General features: G+C 38.5%; 2 protein-coding genes across 2 annotated transcripts; both read left to right on the forward strand.

The window, feature by feature from the left end:
• Positions 1 to 1,375: 1,375 nt before the first annotated feature.
• Positions 1,376 to 11,539, forward strand: LOC120797933 (protein downstream neighbor of son homolog). Its single transcript, XM_040141738.1, has 12 exons — positions 1,376 to 1,997; positions 2,549 to 2,623; positions 2,753 to 2,965; positions 3,108 to 3,286; positions 4,837 to 4,912; positions 5,044 to 5,146; positions 5,805 to 5,913; positions 6,661 to 6,813; positions 6,970 to 7,168; positions 8,215 to 8,284; positions 9,789 to 9,919; positions 10,833 to 11,539. Exons 1-12 carry the CDS (start codon positions 1,545 to 1,547, stop codon positions 10,971 to 10,973), a joined length of 1,902 nt encoding a protein of 633 aa, XP_039997672.1. The 5' UTR covers positions 1,376 to 1,544; the 3' UTR covers positions 10,974 to 11,539.
• Positions 11,540 to 15,161: 3,622 nt separating this feature from the next.
• Positions 15,162 to 18,159, forward strand: LOC120798186 (long neurotoxin homolog NTL2-like). Its single transcript, XM_040142292.1, has 3 exons — positions 15,162 to 16,102; positions 16,784 to 16,903; positions 17,335 to 18,159. The coding sequence occupies exons 1-3, from the start codon at positions 16,051 to 16,053 to the stop codon at positions 17,436 to 17,438; spliced, it is 276 nt and encodes a 91-aa protein (XP_039998226.1). The 5' UTR covers positions 15,162 to 16,050; the 3' UTR covers positions 17,439 to 18,159.
• The last annotated feature ends 4,016 nt before the right edge of the window (positions 18,160 to 22,175 follow it).

Raw genomic sequence — 22,175 nt, forward strand, 5'->3', positions numbered from 1 at the left:
AAGGTTTAAGACATTTTTTCAAGATAAGAGACAGAATTGATACTTGATAGAGATGTCCCATTTTTGATTCTGATTTTTCTGTGAAATTGTTCTGTGACAAACCTGGTTAAACAACCTAATAAGTATGGATTCCTTGGACTAAATCTTATCAAATGGGGGTTCATGGGGTCTAATGCTTGTCCATTTGGGGGTCAAAAACATTTCAGTCTAAGTCATTAGCAATCAATTACCATCCTTGAATCACTGTTTTGATGCCTAAGGTGCTGGATTTCTCTCTCTAGCCAACCAACAGAGACGGGAATTGATTTCCTAACAGCCGCCATCATTTGGCGCTTGGCTGAGCTTCAGATGTGATTGATGACCCAAAGTAATGACAAATGAGAGAGAAGTTAACATGGACCCAGAATTTACATAATGTCCTATTAATCACTGTGACAGAGGGAAAGAGGTGGTGATGGCGAGTTGGGGGGCAGCAACAAACAACTCCAGTAGGAAAATTCCAGGAGAACGAAGTTAATTTATATATTTATATTTGAGATACTAAAACCAAAGACTTTGTGTACAGATGTGTTGTGAATCGGGGTGTCACTTGAGTTTGGAATGGTTTGATAAGTGCATTAAGCTATAGGCTATCACAAACTTTTTATAATTACAAAAGTAATGAATCTAATCCATTACAATAACATGAAAGTTTTTACATTTAACAGAGGGCATGTGAGTCATTGAAAACCAAGAAAGAAAGCAGATCTAGAGCTTAAACCAGTCCTTTTACTTTCGATGCTCGTTACAGTGTGTTTGATCCATTAAGGACTGTTGCTACAAATAAGTAAGCGGAATCATGACTCAGCTGCTTCATTTCTGAACATAAAAAGTGTCATGAAGGCAAAATTACACAGCTGTTGCCAGCATTAACAATTAAAATATAAAAGGTTAAACAAACGTTTAAAACGATTTTATCAAAATTAAATGACCTATAAACTATACAGATTAGACAGGAAAAGCATAAACCTAGATCTGAAAATAATTAATCATGTTGTTTTAGAGAAGTAATAATTTGTATTAGTTTGTGATGTTCTTATCTATTTATAGAATATTTTACTTATAAAATTTCAATTAATCAATTATTAATGATAAATTCGAAGGAGAAGTTATCTATCTTTTCAACATTAGGTACATGATGTCTATGTGGCCACTTGTACAAAGCAACAGTCACGTGAACTAAGTTACTGTATATTCGAGTTCTTTTACGGTAAACCAGACATGCCATTCACATGCCTTGTGAATTGCTGTCATGGTATTTGAGGGGTGGTGACTCTCGTTTCGTTTCGAAAGTAATATAATTTCATTCTGATACCTCAAGTCGGGGAATGGTAGCTCCATTTTCCTATGAGTCCAAACGCAACACGCGGGACTCTCTACGTCAGCACGCTACGCGCCAAATTTGTTTCGTGCGGAAGGCGCAACAACAAAATACCAGTGGACACTGTGTTCTTCAAATTTTGTCTTTCAGTCGCCGCTATTTTGCTAAATTTTTCCTCTTCAGTATGTCTCAGCAGGATGGCTATTCCCCCAGCTTCAAGCGACCGGCTGAAATTATGCGAATGAGGAGAAAAAGAGGCCGAGGCGACGCCGCTGTCTTCTCTAGCCCGAGCGGCCAGGATTCCCCTGGCAGTCCTACACAAAGCGGCTCATCCCCGGCATGTGTTCGGCCTTTCTCCCCGGGGCCACTTTTCAAGACTCAGAACCGCTCCGGGGGTGGGATGAAACGCAGAAACCCGTTCGCAAATATTGAAAACACTTACAATCCCAAAAAGAAATGTCTAATTTATAACGACGACGGGAATGCCGAAGCTGCCGACAGTAAAAAGATAAACAAATCGACAGAAGAAGAGGGAGATGAGGACGTGTCATCAAGGAAAGAGGGTCAAGGAGTTTTATCTTTCAGTGCAAGTTTGACTGAGGCAGAAAAACAGGAACACCAAGATATTTCCAGCAAGGTTGGTTGTAATACCGACATTTAAAAGTTTAATTGTGGAGCGAAACATCATTCAAAGGTGACATATTAGTCAGCTAGTTAGCTAAATTGGGCTTTTACTGTTGGTCATGTTATAAAGCGCATAACTTCAACGTTAGATAATGTAAAATGATAATGATAAACACGCCAACCACTGACACACAGCAGAATTCCTCGTTTCAAAAATCAATTTTCACTAGAGTAAAGTAAACCTGCTCTAAAAGTTCATATTTTATTCAAATAACTTCATGTTTTTGTATTTCCTTTGAGCCGAATTGAACCTAACAATATGTTAAAGCTCTTATAATAGTACGTGGATACAAAGACTAAACTGAAGGATTAAACTGAAAGACTTAGGTACATTAATTACATACGGTAGTATATAGGGATCAGAGAGTGATCACATATCCCTGCAGTTGCTATTGCATCTGACTCCGAGTTGTGTTTATGATCATAGGAACAGGGTGAGTTTTGTCTGTGGATGGCATACATTTTCATATTTTCCCTTTTTCACTTGTCTCTTCTCTGCTGTAGAAGTGTCTTACATTCTCCGAAGATGACTCTCTGTTTGAAGAAGAGGGTGGAGATGTTAAAAGTCCACTGCTGAAGGTCTGATTTTTTTTTTTGTACTTTTCAAACTTTGATTTTTGTCTGTCTCTCTACATTTTTTCGGTTGTTCTTGTTGTATGGCATGCGTGTTTGGTTGTTCAAATACATGTTCAAGCTGTTCTCTCCCAGCTCTCTGCCCAGAGTCCTCAGGCCATTGCTCCTGCCTCTATAGCTCCTCCCGTCTGCACAGAGTACCCAGCAGACTGGAGCCTGAAGACTCGCCTCCTATTCACCTCCTCGCTCTCCCTGTCATGGGCTGAGCAGCCCAAAGCCCAGGACGAATCCCTGGGGCTCAGCCAGCACTGCAGAGCTCAGTTTAACACCTTACCTCACACACTACAGGTAGCTTTTTTGTGTCCTTATTACGCGTGACATTACAGCGAGTATCCCCTTGTCTTCAAGAAGACGACTTTTACCATGTAGTGTCATGTTTATTAAGAATTCTTTCAGCACCACTCGGTAAGTCCCCTCTGTTCCCCTGCAGGATCCCAGGTCCTGCTCGGAGCTTCGAAGTGCCTTCCAGCAGAGCCTGGTCTACTGGCAGCATCCCTCCCTACCATGGATCTCTCTGTTTCCCAGGATCAATGCTGAGAGGAGCTTCACGGGGAAGAGCACCCCCTGGGCACAAGATACATCACTGCAGCAGAGTCTCATGAGTGAATGGTGAGGCTGGATATATTGGTTTTAGCCAAACTAACAACATGGGTCCAGAAACAATGACTTAAAGCTGGTTAGTCCATCCATCAGTATAACACTTTTCTCCAGGGTGACATATCTATCAACAGGTTTATATGAAGAAACCTCTAAAAGCCCACACCTGCAGGGTTTTGTGTGTGTGTGTGTGTGTCCGTGTGTGATTGTGTCCGTGTGTGATTGTGTCCGTGTGATTGTGTGTGTCCGTGTGATTGTGTGTGTGTGTGTGTGTGTGTGTGTGTGTGTGTGTGTGTGTGTGTGTGTGTGTGTGTGTGTGTGTTTTTCTGGAGTATTCTTAATATCATCAGTATCATCTCTTGTCCGTGTCACAAAACAGATACACTTAAATTTTAAGAAATGTCACAATCAGCGTAAACTCCACAAGATGTGTGTCACACGCAGCCAATCACATTTTTTACGTTTTCTTTTTTTTTTTTTTCCTGCTGCCACACTTGGGGAAGCATAAACTTCACAGACAGTCATGTCAAGTTATGAACTCTTTTGAGAGCCGAAAAGATTTCTTGTTGAATTTCAGCTTGTACTCGTTGTCTTCAACTGTTCAGCAGCTGCTGACAGGACAGCTGGTTCTGAGGATAGTGATGCACCAAAAAACTACTTTTTATTACATGTTGTCCAACCATGTCAGAAATTAAAAGTGCTAACAGCTGTTCTGAACGGCCACCCTCGAAGGCGAAATGAAAAGCTGGTCTTCATAGAGAGGGGGGAGAATATATTATATTGTTTACATATGGAGATAACGGCACACGTTTTCTGCCAGTCTCTCCTAAAAGACATTTATAGTGATGTACTTGGTTTGGATCAGTCAGTTGCACTTACTCCTTGTTCACACATACAGACTCAGACACTTGAGGGGTGAAAGAATGTCATTCATTATGAACTGGACCTTGATTGCCACAACAAAGACTTGTGATTCAAAAGTCATTTAGAAACTACAAACCATATGCAAATGTCCTCAACCAGGAATAACAACCCAGTCAACCAAACGTCCTTGTTTTGATTCCCTCAAGAACTAAAAGTACAGTTGTTTTCTCCATATTCTCTGTTTTCTTCTCTGCTCAACTATGTAAAAGTACTTCAAACAAAATGGAGGAAAGCCGATCTTCTCTGTCAACAGCTTCCCAGTTCACCATGACAGTACTTTAACATGAAAACCAGGTCAAAACCTAGTATGTGGCTGGAGCACCCTTTATCTGTTTGCTTCTCTTATACTCTCTTCCAACACATGGCCGGCTGACCAATGGTGTAACTATCACACACTCATTCAATTACTCACTCCCTCACTTAGTCAGTCAGTCATGGACATTCGTATTAATAGGGCTGGCCCAATCTGTTGTGGTCCAGCCAAAAAGTGATGCATGAAAATGTGAACTTGCAAATGCTGTGATTTACACACATACAATATTACGTATATAAAAACATGCACAAAAACACACTCAGTGCTAATCTTTTTTGGATGGTTTCACATCACAGTATTCTCTCTGCTCATTTCTCCTCCACAGGTCAGTCAGTCTGTCTTCTCTCTACAGTCTACTGAAGGCCAGACTGTGTCCTTACTTCTACCTCTGTTCCTATCAGGTAAGTGTTTTTGTGTTTTTAGTTTTTCTCGAAAACTAAATTCAGTTATGTTAGAAAGGGGCTTTAATGAGTACATGTGGCCTTTTTACCCTAAACACATAATTTGTCTCTATTCTTCTCTACTGTGTCAGTTTACAGTGTTTTTCAGGGCAGCAGGTCTCGGTGGTTCTAATAGCATCACAGCCTTGATTTCTCCTACAACCCGGGGTCTCAGAGAAGCAATGAAGGCTGAAGGTGAGTCTTAACGGAGCTTACTTCTTTCCACACATTATTACTTTGATACAGCAGCTAGGAGTTGCCGGTAAGATATAAGTTAGGTATTTTCAAATCCTACATAAAGGGGCTTTAACCTTATATTCACAATGAATCTTCCATGTATTTTTCTTCCTGTGAAATCTGGAATTTCCTTTTCAGTTTTGTCATCTCATAACACCCTTAAAAATGTAGGCAGCATCTGGCAGGATCTTATCCCTCCTCCAACACCTTGTCATTGGATATTCATTAACGTGGACATCAGATGTTTCCAACACATCTGGAGGACACAAATACGGTTGTTGGCTGTACAGAGCCAGCTTAACTTAGTCAAAACATTTGCTCAATTACATTTGCAACCACTGTTCGCCCCTTGGTCTTTCTTTTTTCAATTAGTTCATGATAGACCAGAGCAGTCCCTGCTCTATATAAACAAATACAAATGTCAAATAGCAGAATTACAAGAAAAAATTTAGTTGGAACTTTGAAATGTTTTATACATAGTCATTTTTTTAACCTTTAGATTTTTCTCATTCCTTAACTTGTTACTGATTGATCAGAAGTACGACTGCATCATTAATGCATTAAATTATTGCATTTACATTGCCTTGTTCCTTACTGGCCCTGTTTATCTGTTCAGGTATAGAGTTCAGTCTCCCTCTAGTGGAGGAGGAGAAGAAGAACAAGGAACAACAAAACCTGACAGTGCAACAAGGAGAAGAGGAGCAACACAAGGAGAAAGCAGAGGAGTAAGTGTGTTTTCCTTTCATTCTCTATATCACCACTTAACTCAACATAAATCTATGTTAATAACAACAGCTCCTCTGTGCATTCAGCTATACTGGCTTTTAAAGTGAGAGCCCAGCGAGAAGCTTTGAGGTGACAGAAAGTCTTCTCCTCCTTAAATTTACTTGCACACAGCCTGACCCTTGCCAGTCAGCTTATGTCATAGTTTTGCAAAAGTTCTATTTACCCTGAACACCCTGAAACATCAAACTGGCTTTTTGAGACTGTTTTACAAAAGCTAACTTTTTTTTTTTTTTTTTTTTTTTTTGGGGGGGTGTTTTGGTCTGCACGGTGTGCTTAAATAGAGAAAAAAAGATGTGTTGACAAATTTAACTAGTTAATGTAAATGTACCATGATCTATATCATAATTTGTCCTGAGGTGTAATGGAGCAAAAAAAAAAATGCATTGCCAACTACACCCAGATAACTAGATAGCTAGATATTAGCTTATTAAAGATATATTTATATCGCTCTATATGTTGGCCAGTAACTAGCAAGAAAGTGCAGCACAGGAATTCCAAACTTGGTTTGAGGTTTGAGTATAGGTGAACTTTTCTAAAATTCAGGATGATGATGATGATGATAATAATGACTGACTGCATAAGCTGAAGAAGAAAAACATTTGTAAGCACCTTGTTTATAGCTAGGTTGATTTTGGTGGTGCTGACGTTTATTATAATTGTGAGAATGTTTGTATTTTTAATTGTAGGTTTTCTGGGCTGAAAGAAGGTATAGACTGTCAGGCAGGTGATAAGGGGGAAAAGGATGGATACAATGATGATGACGACAGTGGTTTCTCCTGGTTGAAGGAGATGGGAATTCAGGACAAAATCAAGAAGCCCGACAGCATCACCATTCAACTGTATCCTTCTGCTTTTCTGATACTGACTGTCTGCTGTGTTTCATACAGTTGAACTAATACTCTTTATCTTTGGTTAGGCTCATGAAGATAGCCATACGTCCAATTTCATGTAACATTGCAGCTAGAACAACCAAAGCTCCTTGACCACTTCTCTAGTCGTAAGGAGGGTCACACTGTGTCTCTGGACCATAAACCAGAGTCTGTGGTGTGTGTGGAGGGATCTCACACGTTCACCCTCATCAACTTCCTCATTAACTGTAAGAGCCTGGTGGCTGTAGCGGGTTCCCAGGCTGGGTTACCACCAACACTGCTGGCTCCCACTGCTTTCAGAGGAGCTACAATGCACACACTGAAGGTATGGACTCAAACACACTCACTCACTCACTCACTCTCTCTCTCTCACACACTCACACTCACACACACACACACACACACACACACACACACACACACACACACACTTGGATTAGTTGTGAGGACACTCATTGACATAATGCATTCCCTAGCCCTTTTACTTTAACCCCTAGCCCCTAATCTTAACCAACCGTCACAACTAAATGCCTAACCCCAACCCCTTACCCTCATCCTAACCTAAACCTGATTGTAACCTCGGCCTGTGTCACAAAAATGTCCTAACTTGCAGATCCTCTTCTTAACTGTTTGGTAACCATGTTAATTAGGTTTAGGACCTGATTCAGAAAAAATCCATTACAGATGACTACAGATGAAATAATCAATGTTCCTATCCTAACTTCAAATAGGGAAAATGTATTACACAAGCTTCCTAACTTCCCAAAATCCTAAATAAACTCTCCTAATTTTAGGATAACCGTTAAGCTCCCTTAACTTTGACTTTTCCACCACTTAGCAAATTTGTTTAACTTGCTGTTCTTTTATTGCTTTTACACAACCAAGGAAATGTCAACAGGTGGAACTTATTCATTGAGAGGCTTATGGTAGACCCTAACAATGTGTTGCAGTTTGATTACAAAACGCTTGTGTGTAGATACAGGCTACCCTGGGCCATGATCCTGCAGTTAGCTGAGCGAGGCTGACCTGGCGACATGGGGCTCTCCCTTCCTCTTCGTATCACTTATCAGTGTACTTGTTTTCTTTATTTATAGTATCAACGCTCTGTTGGATGCCGGATACAGCCGTGACTGTGTCTGCTATCTTAGCCCACTCTCTCTCTTTTATCTCCTGAGTTAGCATTGTTGTAAATTTCCCAAAAAGAACATTTTTGGATTTTTCTACAGATGTTAACGACACTTCTAACTCATCAAGTTGATAACCGATGTTGGATTGAGTATTTAGGATTTCCTTACCTGAGATAAAATAGGATAGGATGACATATACACAGCTGTTATTATGTCTTCATTTATCTGAGTCTTTGTTTTTCAGGCCCGCAGTGTGAACGTGAAGAGCCAAGTTGGTTCTACCTACCAGAATATCAGCAGTCTGGAGATCACAGGTACACACCTGCAGGATCTGATCTTTTTTTAAATCTGAATTTGGAATTTAGTTATTTGTTATATACTATTTTCAAATGCAATATTAACAAAACACGTTTCTTTTCGAATTGTACAGCTAATATGCCTTTCTGAAAGTAATTAATTCTGACAGTGGGTTCAGAAATTAATGATCAGTTATGTCTACGCTTTTTTTAAAGCTGTTTGAAACCATTTGAATTTTGACACTACGCTGACAAATACGAATAAGATATATCAGGCTTTGAATACACATACAATTTATACTTGTTAGTAGGATCAGTCTAACACATTTAAATTAGGAGTTATCCTATAAGTTATAAATCTTTTTCCAGTTTATTATGATATTCTTCTGTTACTTGCCTGTTTGCAGGAGCAAATTTTCTAATAGTTATTAGTGAGCTAGAACCAGAAAAAAGCTGGACTCCCCAGCTATGGCATAATGGTGAACCACATCCATCTCCATCACACACATATAGGGCCCTATTTTATAAGCAAATGCAGTGGCCTCAATTCAGTTGAATGCTTAACAAGACCAGGTCAGAACCTAATATGTGGCCAGACCACCCTTTATCTGTTTGCTTCTCTCCTATTCTCTGTGCTCACATATACAGTCATTCAATACATCCAAATTCCCAATAAAGCTTTTTTTCTGTTTCTGTCGTCAGACATCGGAACAAGTATGAAACAGTGACTGAGGTGTGGCCCATTAAGATGACATGTTAACCAGCAGTCACTTCCAAGCCATTTCCAAGCTGCTGCTCTGCTGCTAAAATCCTGATTTTATAACCATGACGTCGTCTGACAGAATCAACATACACATAAGTTGAAGAAAATGGCTGTGCTATGATTTCAGCTATATTTACTTGTAAAATGATCAGAAAGTTAGAAGCTCATTCACATCTGTGTCAGCTGCCATACAGTCAATTGAATGAGACGCATAGAGAGGTGTGCCTGCAGAGGGAAACCCAACCTCACGATCGCAGGGGCAACACTGGCAACTCTATTCTACGGAAAGTAGCTAAGGCTTGTCCAAAAAGTTGATAGATTTGTTAGCATTGCATTTGTGAAGAAAAGTCAATTAAATCTAGTGACAAAGGTGCTAAGTTGTCAACACTGCCTGTTAACACCCCTCTGATGACGCAATAGAAACTGTTTGAGCATATTCATTTTGTAACTGTAATTCCAGCACTTAGTCACCTGCGATTTGGCTGACCAATGGTGTAACTTTGTCCGTCAGACAGTCACAAATATTTGCGTTTATTGGGCTGGCCCCACTGCTGCGGTCCAGCCAAAGACTGGAAATTCTGATCTACTGATCTGTTTGCCCATGTTTTTTGTATGTAGATCATTCCAATTAATTTACTGAATCAAAAGAAGATGGAAATTAGCTGCTGTTGCCATTTGAGGCCACCAGTGTTTTCCTGAGGGCATGATCACAGTTTTTTATTTGGAATTTATTTCTATTTTTTTCTTCCATTCCTGCAGGACCTATCCTCCCCTCCTCTCTCCATGCCATCACAACCCTCCTTCGGCCTTCACAAAAAGGAAATTTCTCAGCTACTCTTTACACACACACACCTACTGCTGTCATGAACATATACACCACCAAGCAAAAGGTAAGACGGACACTTTTAATGGAAGGATTAAACAGGCAACTTTGATTAAAGCTCGACACTCACATACAGTTGCTTCAGAAAGTATCCAGACACCTTCCTTTCCAGACTTTATTCATTATGTTTATTATATAATAACCCATATGCAGTAATAACTCTGCTCTTGATCCACTCGTGGAAAGGAGGAGGGAGGGATTAAATAGTAAATATTTCTCACGCTTCAGATTCACCGCAGTTTGTCACGAACTCCACTACTACTGCTGCTGCCAGGCTGCAGCTCGTCAACAATGTGTAATAAAGTTTGAAGATGCAGGTTGCCAGATCATAGTTGAGTGTCCCCCATATCCCAGTCTTTCAGTCTTTATCATAATAACCAACATTTCTCAGAAAACAAACAAACCTGGCAGCTCTGCATAGATCTTGCCGGTAGCGCTATGTGGAGGTAAAATGGCAAGATTGTTTGAGATTTTGTTTGACATCGGTAGAGGTCTCTACTGTCTATACCCAGATCTATGCCCATTCATGCGTTAGACAAAAATGTGAAGGTTGATAAGCTGTTTTGGCACAATTTCATTAATCTTCTAAAAATTATTAATAACATTTTTACAAGGCTAAAACATGTTGGTGTATGAACATCTCTACTAATGTTTAACAAGTCATCTGTAGCTACAGCCTCGTGTTAGCTTACACATTTAGAGATGATGTACACATTTTACATTTTGGATAAAGAGAGCAATGGTATCAGACTTGGTATTAGTTGATACATTGAGTTTGAATGGGAATCAGTAGCAGGGGAGAAAAGGTTGTATTGGTGCATCCTTAGCGAGTATACAGTTGCACAATATGGCTGTATCACAACACCCAGTGGTCATTCACTAAAAATGCACTCACTCCAGCTGTGTCTGTGCCTTTGTAGTATACCAGTTGTCCGTTGGACCTGTCTGGCTGTGGTCTCCATCCTGCTTCCATCCAGCAGTTGCAGCAGCCCTCTAGCCTGGGCAAGACTGCTCTGACACACATCAACATGAACAACTACAGCTATACCTGGAAGAACTGAAGGGAAGTGTTAGTGACCCTGTGTGTTCCTGGAAGAAAGTGTGTGACAGAAACATCTTTTCTATTGCACATAAAAGCTGCACATTTACTGTTGTTTTACCCCTGTTGAGATTGCTCTTGTTCAGTTTGATATTAGGAAATGATCCTAATAGAATTCTGAAGAGCTGCTTGAAGAAGTTAAACCAGTACTCCTCTGAGTGTATGTTTCTCTTTAAATGCCTTTTAAAAACAGATTTTATTGCAATGCATTTTGTTTTGTTTGTTTAATCTTTTTTTAAAGCTATGATCTTGTAATGATTGAAATATTCTGTGTAGTTAGTGTAGATATATGAACAGTTTAAGCAGCTCGTTAATAAATGCATTTTATTTGTTTCTAATTTGTTTTATTTTGGGTAAAACTGATTTTATTTTGCCATTATTTTTTTTCATTTCAGCTTTTATCAAATTAAATTATTGGTGCACTGTGACATGTTTTGAGATGGTGTTGCAGGACTGTATGGAATAAATGTATTCCTTGGGGAATCTATTAAGTGCTGGGGAAGTTACATTTCAGCAATAAATGTTTTTAAAAATAGTTTTCTAGCTTGTTTCGTACTTTCCTCAGATTAATTGTAGTAGAACCCAGACTGAAAACAACCCTATAACACACTTTATGTACTGTATAAGCAGTTTCTGTATATTTCTCACTGATGATTTAAACCATATGGAAAGCAAGATATATCTTAACCATCTTTTTCTGACACCCTTTCTACCTTTCAGAATGCAATGTAGAAACACCGTTCAAAGTTTGAAAGTTCAGTGTTACTGGGGGATGTCTCCTTTGGTTCACCTTTATGAAGTCTTTGAAAATATTCACTTTTTTCTATTTTTTTTGTGTCTTCTAATGGCTACTTCCAGCATGATAATGCACAATGTCACAAAGCAAAACTCATCTCAAACTGGTTTGATGAACATGACAATGAGCTCAGTGAACTTCACTGGTCTCTCCAGTCACCAGATCTGAATCCAGTAGAACACATTTGGGATTTGGTAGAACGGGAGATTGGCAGCATGAATGGCAGCTGAGAAACCTACAGAAATATGTGATGTGATGTTATCATGTCAACATTGACCAGAATCTCAAAGGAATGTTTCCAACATCTTGTGGAATCCAGGCCACAAGGAACTGAGGCTGTTTTGAGAGCAAAGGGAGGCCCTATCCAGTGTTTGTATCGTGTTCCTAATAAAGTGCTTGGTGAGTGTACATACATATACATCACTGTCGATCTGGTGCAGGACAACACCAGTAAAAATTCTCCTGTGCCTGATCCTGAAGTCAATGTCAAAAATCTTATGATTTCCAAATTTATTTAGCATATTATCCCATATTTTGCCTATGTCCTTTCCTTAAAACGCTGCCTGTTTGCCCCTGATGCCAGTTTTTTCACCTTAGATACTTTGATGATGTCATACCATATTTTTGTTGTTATCAAGGCACATGGGAAAGTCCAGGTAAATGTCTTGCACCTCACAAGGTATCCTTATAAATACCTCCTTGGGGATGGAATGATTTCTCTGATCTGTCACAAACCTCACTAATTCCTTTCTTTCTGTATTTTACATCATTTCAACAGTCCTGATAGCAGAAAAAACTCTATCCCCTTTCATCTTCCCATTTCTCATGAGTATGTCTTTTGGTCTTTTAATGGCGGCCTCTTCCATCACACTATTTCTGTTATGATATCTAATCAAAGGATTATTAAACGCTGGCTACTCAAGTACCTGCACAATGCTTTTGTACTGTACTTGTAATAAAGTCCTCCTCCATGGCTCCAGTACTTCACAATAAATTTATCTGTTTTCCAGATCTACACTGCTATATGATTGAAATAAATTTTGACTCCAAAATCTCCCACTTTCCATAACTTTTCTTCAAAGCAGTCCACCCATAAATGTTTTGCTTCGATTGATAAATATTTCCTGATAATTTTGATTCTTAGTGCCTCTTTTTTGTTGAGATGTCCATTAAGTTTAACCTGCTTTGTCTAATCTTCCTTATTGTGTTATGTGCGATCATATTTACTTTCCCTTTTCCAAACAAAGTCACCCATCAATTTCCTGATTTCATCCTTTATTAAATATGGCCGATTTAAAATGCTCAGAACATGATTTAATTTTGATAAACTTTTAATTTTAAATGTAGTCTTCTTAATCTCCTAAAGTTTAGTTTGTTACTCATTTTTTATTAAGCCTCTCACTTTGCTCTGGTTTTTCCTAATCATGGCTCCGAAGACCCTGACATTCACATCTGTTTCTTGAAACCCCCCATTTTTTGTCTTTTTCATTACTTTCCCCGATGAAAGGTGAACCCAAATGCACGACACAGACTCAGTACTCAGATGAATAAGAAAGTCTGTTACTTGTTTTGGGGAGGAAAAGGTTGAAGTGGAATAAGGGTTCTGGCAGCTGGGCACAGAGGGGAGTAGGTGGCTGGCAGGGAGGAGTTGACTGATGGATGGAGAAATGGCGGTGAGCAGGGCTGGATGACCGACTTGGAAAACCAGGGACTGAGCTGGGGAGCAGCCAGGAAGGGTGAGCTGAAAGGGGAGCAAAGGTGACATGGAGGACAATGCTGGATGTCCAGCTGACAGGGGAATGAGCAGGGAAGTAAGCAGGCGAGGGGGTGGGTTATAGAGGCTGGAAATTGGTGAAGCATAGCTGGATGGTTGAGAGTGTGGCATGCAGAGTGGCGAGCAGGCAAGTTAGGGGGCCTCCAGTCATCCTGGGCAAAAGGAAACAGCGATTAGCACCAAGCGAAAACACGAGGAAATTCTAAGGAGGCCTGAGCATGAGCTACCAAACTGGTTGAAACAAAAATCTGGTTTAGAGTGGATGAAGAACCAGGGTAGATATACTGCAGGTCTGATGAGTAGATGGGCAGGTGTGCAGGCTGATTGGCAATCAGGTAGCTGGTAGAGAGGCAGGGGAACACCCGCCTACTAGACAGATACACATACACACACCAACACAAAGAAAGACAGACAGGGGAGAACAAGAAACACAGGCAAAAGACTAGCGTCATGGCCAGGACCGTGCCATTCCCACAATACATAATTACAGTTTTTTCCAAATTAACCTTAGCTCCAGCCCCATGACTATACATCAATCATCAAACCAACATAATAATAAATATAAGGATTATTTTTAATACTTGGGTAAAAATCCTTTGCAGTCAGTGACAGCCTGAAGTCTCGAACCCGTGGACATCACCAAATGCTGAGTTTCCTATCCTGAGACACTTTGCCAGGCCTTTACTGCAGCTGCCTTCAGTTGCTGCTTATTTGTGGGTCTTTCTGCCCTCAGTTTTGCCTTCATTAAGTGAAACGTTTGCTTAATTACAAAAAATGTGTCACTGTCCAAATACGTATTTTTATGTATGTATGTATGTGAGAGTCCCAGAATGAATTATGGACTGTACATCTCCTTATAGTAAGTGTTCTTAACCTCATCTCTAAAATTATTGGCAAAACATGCATAGACTGATCGATTTAGTTGTCCTTTTGACTTCTACTTTTTAACATAATGTGTGCCTTTGTGGTCATGGAACGTCATTGGTCAGCTATGGACTGGCCACTGTTATAAATCGGTATATATTTCAAGCCTTTTTAATATTCGTATTTTAAGATTGTTTGTATGTGTGTAAATGAATTGTCTGTGTGTACTTTACTATGCAAACTTGCTTGCTCAAATTGTCCCCTGAGGGATGAATTAAGTATTTTGAATTGAATCAGACTTTCTGATTTAATAAAGCTTAATTCATTAAAGCTTGGCAGTGTCTGATCTGGTTGGGAGGAGAGTTGTTAGCAGGGTTTAGCTGATCTGCAATGACTCATTTAGATAGACCGTCCATATAGGTTTGCTGTAGGAAGAGAAGAAACCTGGCTAATAAGCCAGAAAAATTGAAAGCATCTAAATTGATGTGCAGGGATTTTCAGTTATAGATAAATGAGTCATAAATTAGTGAAATTACAGTAGTAAATTTGATAGTATAGTTGTTTATTTGATCCAAGATCCCTCACGGGGTTAACATTATCATGTTGACATGTGATGGGAAAGTTTGTTTGGAGGAAATTCCATTGCAGTTTCACAGTCATTGTTTGCTTTTGTGCAGTCTCTTGCGCAACAACGAGCAGTACATAGACAACATGTTGTAACCTGGGTTTGGTAAAAATGGGATTTCCATTGGACTGGCCAAGGTATAAATTGTTCTGCAAGAACATTTGCTCACAGTGGAGCTTTACGTATCCTAAGGAAAACACAAGCAGGTAATTATTTAATACTGCTTTGTTATTCATTTAAAATGCATGTTTTTAACTACAAAGGTCATTTGTGTTCATTTTGTGTGTGATTACTGAGTTTAGAGGGTTACTGGCTAAGCTGTAAAACTAGAAGCAGTGGGAGGAGTAGGAAGGTGAGAAGGAGTATTTAACAGTGGCGTTTGGTGACTTTTACAGACAGGTAAGCAGAGCTGAAGAACCAACTATAAGATATTGCTTACAATTGCGTAATGTTCTAACTGATGTCTTTTTGTACCTTTAACTGGTCAAGCACTACTTGCCCTGCTTGTCCTGATCACACACCAATGATATTTAAGGATGTTGAAAGAAAAAAGTAAAAGAGGACGAAGAAAGGGGGTATGGCAAGTCAAACTAGGGCATCCACATGGTGACCACATGTAACTGCAGGTACTAACTCTGTAGTAACATGACATTACTACCATAAAATAAAAACGAAATATGTGTTACATTATTGGTCTTTTTTAATTAAATAGTCTGTTTATACCTTTGTTTACAAAAACTGAACAGGCAGTAGAGAGAGAAAGCCAGAAACAAAGGAACAATGGAAAATGGAGTAAGAAGGGAAGATGAAAAAAGGAAAGAAGGAAGGAAAGACATTTGATTCAAAACAAGCTTTTTATCTAAACAGCTTTAAAAGTCAGTATTTGCTAAATCCTCTGCCAGCCCCAGATCTTATATATGACATTTTTAAAATGTTTACAGTGACTTAAAACAGAGACCAACCCTTCTGGAAGAGTCAAAATGAAAGCATTACAGCTTGCTGTCATTCTCCTGATTGTCTGCATGAGCAGTGGTAAGTCTGCTTTACAAATTGAATTTTTTTTTTGTTTGTATTTGTTTTTTTTTCTAAAACTACCTAGGTCAAAGGTGGCCTGTGTAACCTAGTTTGTTGTAACATAAACCAGTATCAACAAATCCTCCAAACTAAATGACAAAATACATCATTTATCTTTGCCTTTCAAAACAACACTATTTACTTTCATAAATCTGATTAATATGAGTGTTTACGATTCTGCCATCTCTATAGTTAAGTGTCAATCGATGTAGGCAACCAAAACTACTTGATTAGGATTACAAAAAGATCATGATCGATGTACCCATAAGTATCATCGAGCAGTTTCAAAGTTAACCCATCCATCCATCTTCTCCAACCTCCTCCTTGAAAGGTTTTGTGGCTCTGTAACAATGCCACACAATTTTCACCTTTTATTCTAACAGACAACAATCATCATTCTCACAGGCTAAAGAGACTGCTCTTCAGGAAAATTTAAACATAGTTCATTTGTGGTCAGTGTTTACATGAACAGCCAGTGCTGCCATTTTTTTGGTGAGGATAGTCACCAAATTTGAGGAACAAAAAACATACTTAGTAAAAGGCTCACTTAGTAAATCTGGCCCTTAGTGTTTCATAATTGTTAATGCATAACTGCTGAACAATTGTATCCATATGCATATGTGTCTATTTGTTTTCCAGCAGTGGCTCTGAAGTGCAACCACTGTATTCCATATTCAGTTGGTGCCCATTGCACCAACACAGTGGAGACCTGCCAGAGATTCAATGAAGTCTGTGCCTCTGTCATCTTTACATTTCCCAGTAAGTCATTTGAGTGAAAAAAGGTTTTTTGCAGTGAAGTCTGGACAGTGCCAGGCTAGCTGTTTCCCCATTTCTAGTTGGTGATAACTGTGTCCTGACTCCAGGTCTGAACTTAACATACAAACGAGAGTGATAGCAATCTTCTCATCTCGCTCTCAGAAAGAAGTACAAATACATGCATATCCCTAAACATATAATATAACAAAAATATTAACTTCAGCATGCATTTCAAATGATTTAGATCTTATTCCATTTTGTGTGCTTTATTTTAAAATATTTGCCATAAAAAGGAAACTAACCAGGTTAATTTCATTTCTTTGTGATCATTTTGCTGTCTTTACAGTAATTTTCCAAAATTGCAAATCATTGTGAGACTTTGTGAGTGCCAAGTGTTTTTCAGGATTTTCATAATGTTCTTCTGTTCACCGCAGGGTACTCATATTTCAAGAGGTGCATGAAGGAATCGGACGCCTTTATTTTAAAGTCCTCTCCCCACATTCAAGTCTTCACGTGTACCACGGACAGGTGCAACTGAAATGATGATCTGAAACTTCATAATATTATAATACAGAAATAATACCATGCACTTCTAGCCAATAATTGTAATCAATTTTTAATGCCTGGTCTCTAAGTTCAATAAACATTGTACACACAGAAAGGATAGGATTGTGTGCGTAAGCCCTCATTTTTAATTTGAATATTCTTCTGCATGATTTTTTTTCCTATACCAAAACATGTATTTGCTTGTGACTTCACTTCAAAAAAAATATTATCCATTACCCAGTACAGTGGGCATTGTTTTGTATAGTTGCTCTTGACAGTAGAAGTAGTTGGAAAAAGGCTTATAGGGAAAAATCTTTTTTTTTATTTATTTATGCAAATTAGATGCAAAAATAAATAAACAAATGAATACATTAATGTAAACGGCAATTCAGACAATTTTTAAAGGTTTATCCGAAAAACGTGTATCAAGTTTCATTTGAATGACATCACAGTTTTGTAATCTGTCAAGCTTTATTTACATTGTTACTTCGGCAGTGAAGTACTAGTACTGTGATGTGACTGATGGGCAGGGCTTATTAAAGACTGAAGTGGGTATAGGTGTGGTTTTTGGGGTGTGAAAACTGACATAGTATATTGAGTGGATGGTGCCACAATTGCCTACAGTGGGAGAGGGTTGTGTGACATTTATGTGAGAGGAGAATATTTTGTTGCCGTCGCCGTGGCACTCAAAAGTCTTTGATGAGTATGTCCCCACCTAACTGCATCGCTAATGTCATCGTCTGACTCAAACGTTGTTGATAAGTATGTCGCAGTCGCTGTTTTTCTTTTTAAACTTTATTTAGAACAGGAACTTAATACAATACATTTTCTAGTAGGAATATTGATTTTTCATTCCTCTAAACAATTTAAACAGATTCACAATGGAAAAGCTATTTTGACAATAAATACAAATACTTACATAGATAAATAAAAATAAAATAAAAATAATAGTACAGGTACATACTAAAAATAAATATACTTAAGGCAAGACAGCTTCACTTTCCTGCAGTCAATCTTGTTACATTGACTGCAGGTAGTCCTCAATATTTCTGTATACAGCTCAACATACCATTTGTACCACAAATCATTTATATAGTGGCAAGAAAAATTATGTGAACCCTTTGGAATGACCTGGTTTTCTGCATTAATTGGTCATAAAATGTGATCTGATCTTTATCTAAGTCAAAAGTAGTACATTCTGTAGTAGATTTACTTTGATGTGTAGCGTCATTGTCCTGCTGCGTCACCCAGCTTCTACTAAGCTTCAGCTGGCGGACAGCCACACTATGAAATATAACTGATCACCTTACTTAAAAGCTGAACTTAACTAATTTCTGCTTACTTTGTTGGCTCTACTGAATTAAACTAAGGTAAGCCATCTTTTTGGTGAGGAAAGAAATTAAACTCATCAGCTTCAAATAACCGTTATTTAAAAGTATGAGGAACCATTCACAAAACCCGCAGAAACTAAACAAAACTCGGCAGCTATCTGCGATACACGTGCAGTTTCCCACTGAAGACATGCTTTAAGTGAGGGTCAAGGGTGAATCAACAAAGCGGGAAGAAAACATTGCTCAGCCAAGTTATGTGAAGGTAAGCTGCAGCTACCTATCAAAATGTTAACTTTCACCGTTTAGTAAACTTAGATGGTCTTTTGCCATATTCTTTATCTGTTAGTCAGGGTTTGGAGGTTAACTTTATGTCTTTGATGGACGACAAGTCGGACGGTTGCAAAAGCAATTGTGTCAGTCTTTCGGGGCCACTCTTCAATCCGGCAAGCATGTAATTCGGTCCCAGATCTTAATTAAACAAAACTTTTTTTTGGTGTTCATGGCTCCTACAACTGTTGATGGTAAGTGGGACTGTGGGAGAAGTGACCTGATCGGTGAAACAAGTAACGTTAAAAATTATAAACCTGCTTATCAGGTCACCACTTAAGAAGTGTGAGTTACATATAATGTCACGTTTATCATTTGTTTGTGCTAAAACCAAAGCAATTTTTTTAAAATGGCAGAGATGTTCGAACATTACCGTTACTCCTTTTTATATTGGTCGCTTATGTAGCACATAGGTTTAATTCTCAGTAACTTATTCCTTCCTTTTCCTTCATACTAAAGTACATGACGATTAACTAACTGAGAATACTGTCTCACACAAAGAAATGCAGCATAATGGATATAAAAGTATCAATAAATCCACCTGGGACATGATGAAAATCTCACTCCTTATAATTTCTAGATCTCGCCTAATAGTCATCAAATCCTAGAAGAACAGAAGGAAGGACAGTTTTTCATATGATAAGTAATCCAGGCGAGTGTCATCCCTCAGCCAGCCCTGTTTGACATGCGCACTAAGCTGTCAAAAATCAGAACTGATAGCACACCAGCTGATACAGAGGGAGAGGCAGTGGGGGAGGCTCAGCGTACTGATATAAGCTGTCTAGTAGTAATGGGTAACATTCGTGACCTCTCTTCATAGGAAATAGGAAGTAAAAGCATCATGAGTAATTGTGTCCTTATTTCTAATAACAGGAGAAAACAACTTATGAATAAAAGAGAGTAGGTCTACAACTAATAATAATTTTCATTATCAATTAATCTATTGGTTATTTTCTAAATTAATCCATAAAATATCAGAAAATCGTGAAAAATGTCAATCACTGTTTCCCAATGCCTGAGATGATGTTCCCAAATGTCTTGTTTTGACCGAAACCCAAACATATTCAGTTTACTGTCATAGAGGACTAAGAAGCTATAATCAGAGAATTTGATCTTTTTTTTCTTAAAAAAAATGACTCAAAACAATTTATCGCTTATCAAAGTAGTTAGTGATTAATTGACTAATACTCAATATTTTATGTACATACCTAGATATTATTTCTTCACTAAAATCACATCATGTTAGGTATGGCTGGATAGTAGCTATATACATAATTGTGCTACATGAAAATATGTGGACTACAAAGGTTGATTGCCGCTTTTTTTCTTAATCAGGGATTTGCTTAGGTATAAATGTAGTCAGTCTGCTTGAGTAGACATGAAAACTAGGAGGTTAGGATCAGGTCAGGTAGGATGAATTTCTAACCAGTCTGGAGGATTACATTGAGTATGTTTTGCCAGTTAATCAAGTGGTTCCAAGCGATCACAGCTGATGGAGGCTACAATCCAGTGAGAGCTTAATTCTAACTGATGCGATGTAATGCACAATAGTTGACGCTTCATATGATCCTCACTGTCTCTAGATCATTCACTGCATAAAACGTTGATGCCTATCTGTTTTCTTTTCATCTAGCAGCCAACAATGCCAAATTTCTATTTATATTTTGAGACATTAAGTGTACAAACCTATTGTTGAGGAGGTTCACACGAGGTGTGACACCTGTTGGTCATTTTTGGTAACTGCTTTTGGCATGCTTGCTGTCGGTTTTATGCCCCTGATCTTTCCAGTCATTGAGAACAGACTTTACTGTTCACAGCACATCCTGAGGATAACTTATTAAATTGTTTTCCACTTCAAAATAGACATGATGCATTATGGTCACTCAGCTACGCATGAATAGGCAATACAGTACAACGCTGTTGCATTACTTTATAATCCATGCAACAACAGAGCTTTAGAAATTGCGCGACAGTACGTCCATTTAATATGAAAAACATTTTTATTGTCAATTTGGGTCATAAAACAAAATTATATGCAGCACCCTCTCAGTAAGACCATAATGATAAATGATTATTCAATTACACAGTTCTGGTTAAAATGATTGGCACTCCTGAATTTCAAGTACATAATTCAGAATATCTTCCTACATACATGCAAATTAACCAATTTTGCATAATCAGTATTTAATAAAATGTATGTTAAAACTAAAACTAAAGTGTTTGCAAACATTAACTCTTGCCTTTTTGTGGCTTCTTTAAATAGTGGTGTCCTCCTTGGCCTTCGCCCATGGAGCCGTGTGTGGTTTAGTGTGTAGCGTATGGTGCAGGCTGAAACCATCACTCCAGATTGTTTCAGGTCAGCCTGAGGCTCTTTCGATGTCTTGCATGGTGTTTTTTTTCACAAGCTGCATCAACCTTCACAGACTTCTCTCATTAAGTTTCTTTTTAGCACAACGTTCTGGAAGTACCTTAACAGTTTTATGACTGTGAAACTTATAACATTGCGAACTGGTGAAACAGGGATTTCAGGATCTTTGGCGATTACATTGTAGCCTTGTAGCAACGGTCACTCATTGGTTAATTCAGGGTATATGAACACTGAAAATTAAGCACAGGTGAGTTTTATTTTTGTTTTTTTTTTCATCAAAAGGGTGCCAATAATTGTGTCAAGCGTACATTTTATGTCTGTATTTTTAATTTCACTATATGAAAACATTTTTTGTTGGTGTTGTTTATTTACTTTGGACATTTTATTAGATATTTTGATAATCCAGAATTGGTTAATTAGCTTTTATTTTTGACTGCTTTCTTACTGCTGCAGCTTCACATTAAAAGTATTTAACTGGCGAAACAGTTTAACTTTTCATATTAAGTAGTCACAGGAAATGCAATGTGTCGGTGAGCTTATTACTTACTGCTATCGTTCATCACAAATGCGTCTACAAAACAAGACAATGCTCATTAACAGCATTTTTGCACAGCGGATCAGTTTGAAATATTCCAGAGAGTAATGGAAAAAGAAGGAGCAGCCACAGTGAGCTGTTAGATGAAGAGCTACAGGCAGTGTGTAT

This window comes from Xiphias gladius, chromosome 13 (assembly GCF_016859285.1).
Source record: "Xiphias gladius isolate SHS-SW01 ecotype Sanya breed wild chromosome 13, ASM1685928v1, whole genome shotgun sequence".
Taxonomy (NCBI): Eukaryota; Metazoa; Chordata; class Actinopteri; order Istiophoriformes; family Xiphiidae; genus Xiphias; species Xiphias gladius.

Coding starts and splice junctions, on each gene's coding strand:
- LOC120797933 (XM_040141738.1), top strand. CDS start 1,545: ATGTCTCAGCAGGATGGCTATTCCCCCAGCTTCAAGCGACCGGCTGAA. Junction 3,287..4,836: donor CAGAGTCTCATGAGTGAATG/GTGAGGCTGGAT, acceptor TCTCCTCCACAG/GTCAGTCAGTCTGTCTTCTC. Junction 5,914..6,660: donor CACAAGGAGAAAGCAGAGGA/GTAAGTGTGTTT, acceptor TTTTAATTGTAG/GTTTTCTGGGCTGAAAGAAG.
- LOC120798186 (XM_040142292.1), top strand. CDS start 16,051: ATGAAAGCATTACAGCTTGCTGTCATTCTCCTGATTGTCTGCATGAGC. Junction 16,103..16,783: donor GATTGTCTGCATGAGCAGTG/GTAAGTCTGCTT, acceptor TTTGTTTTCCAG/CAGTGGCTCTGAAGTGCAAC. Junction 16,904..17,334: donor TGTCATCTTTACATTTCCCA/GTAAGTCATTTG, acceptor TGTTCACCGCAG/GGTACTCATATTTCAAGAGG.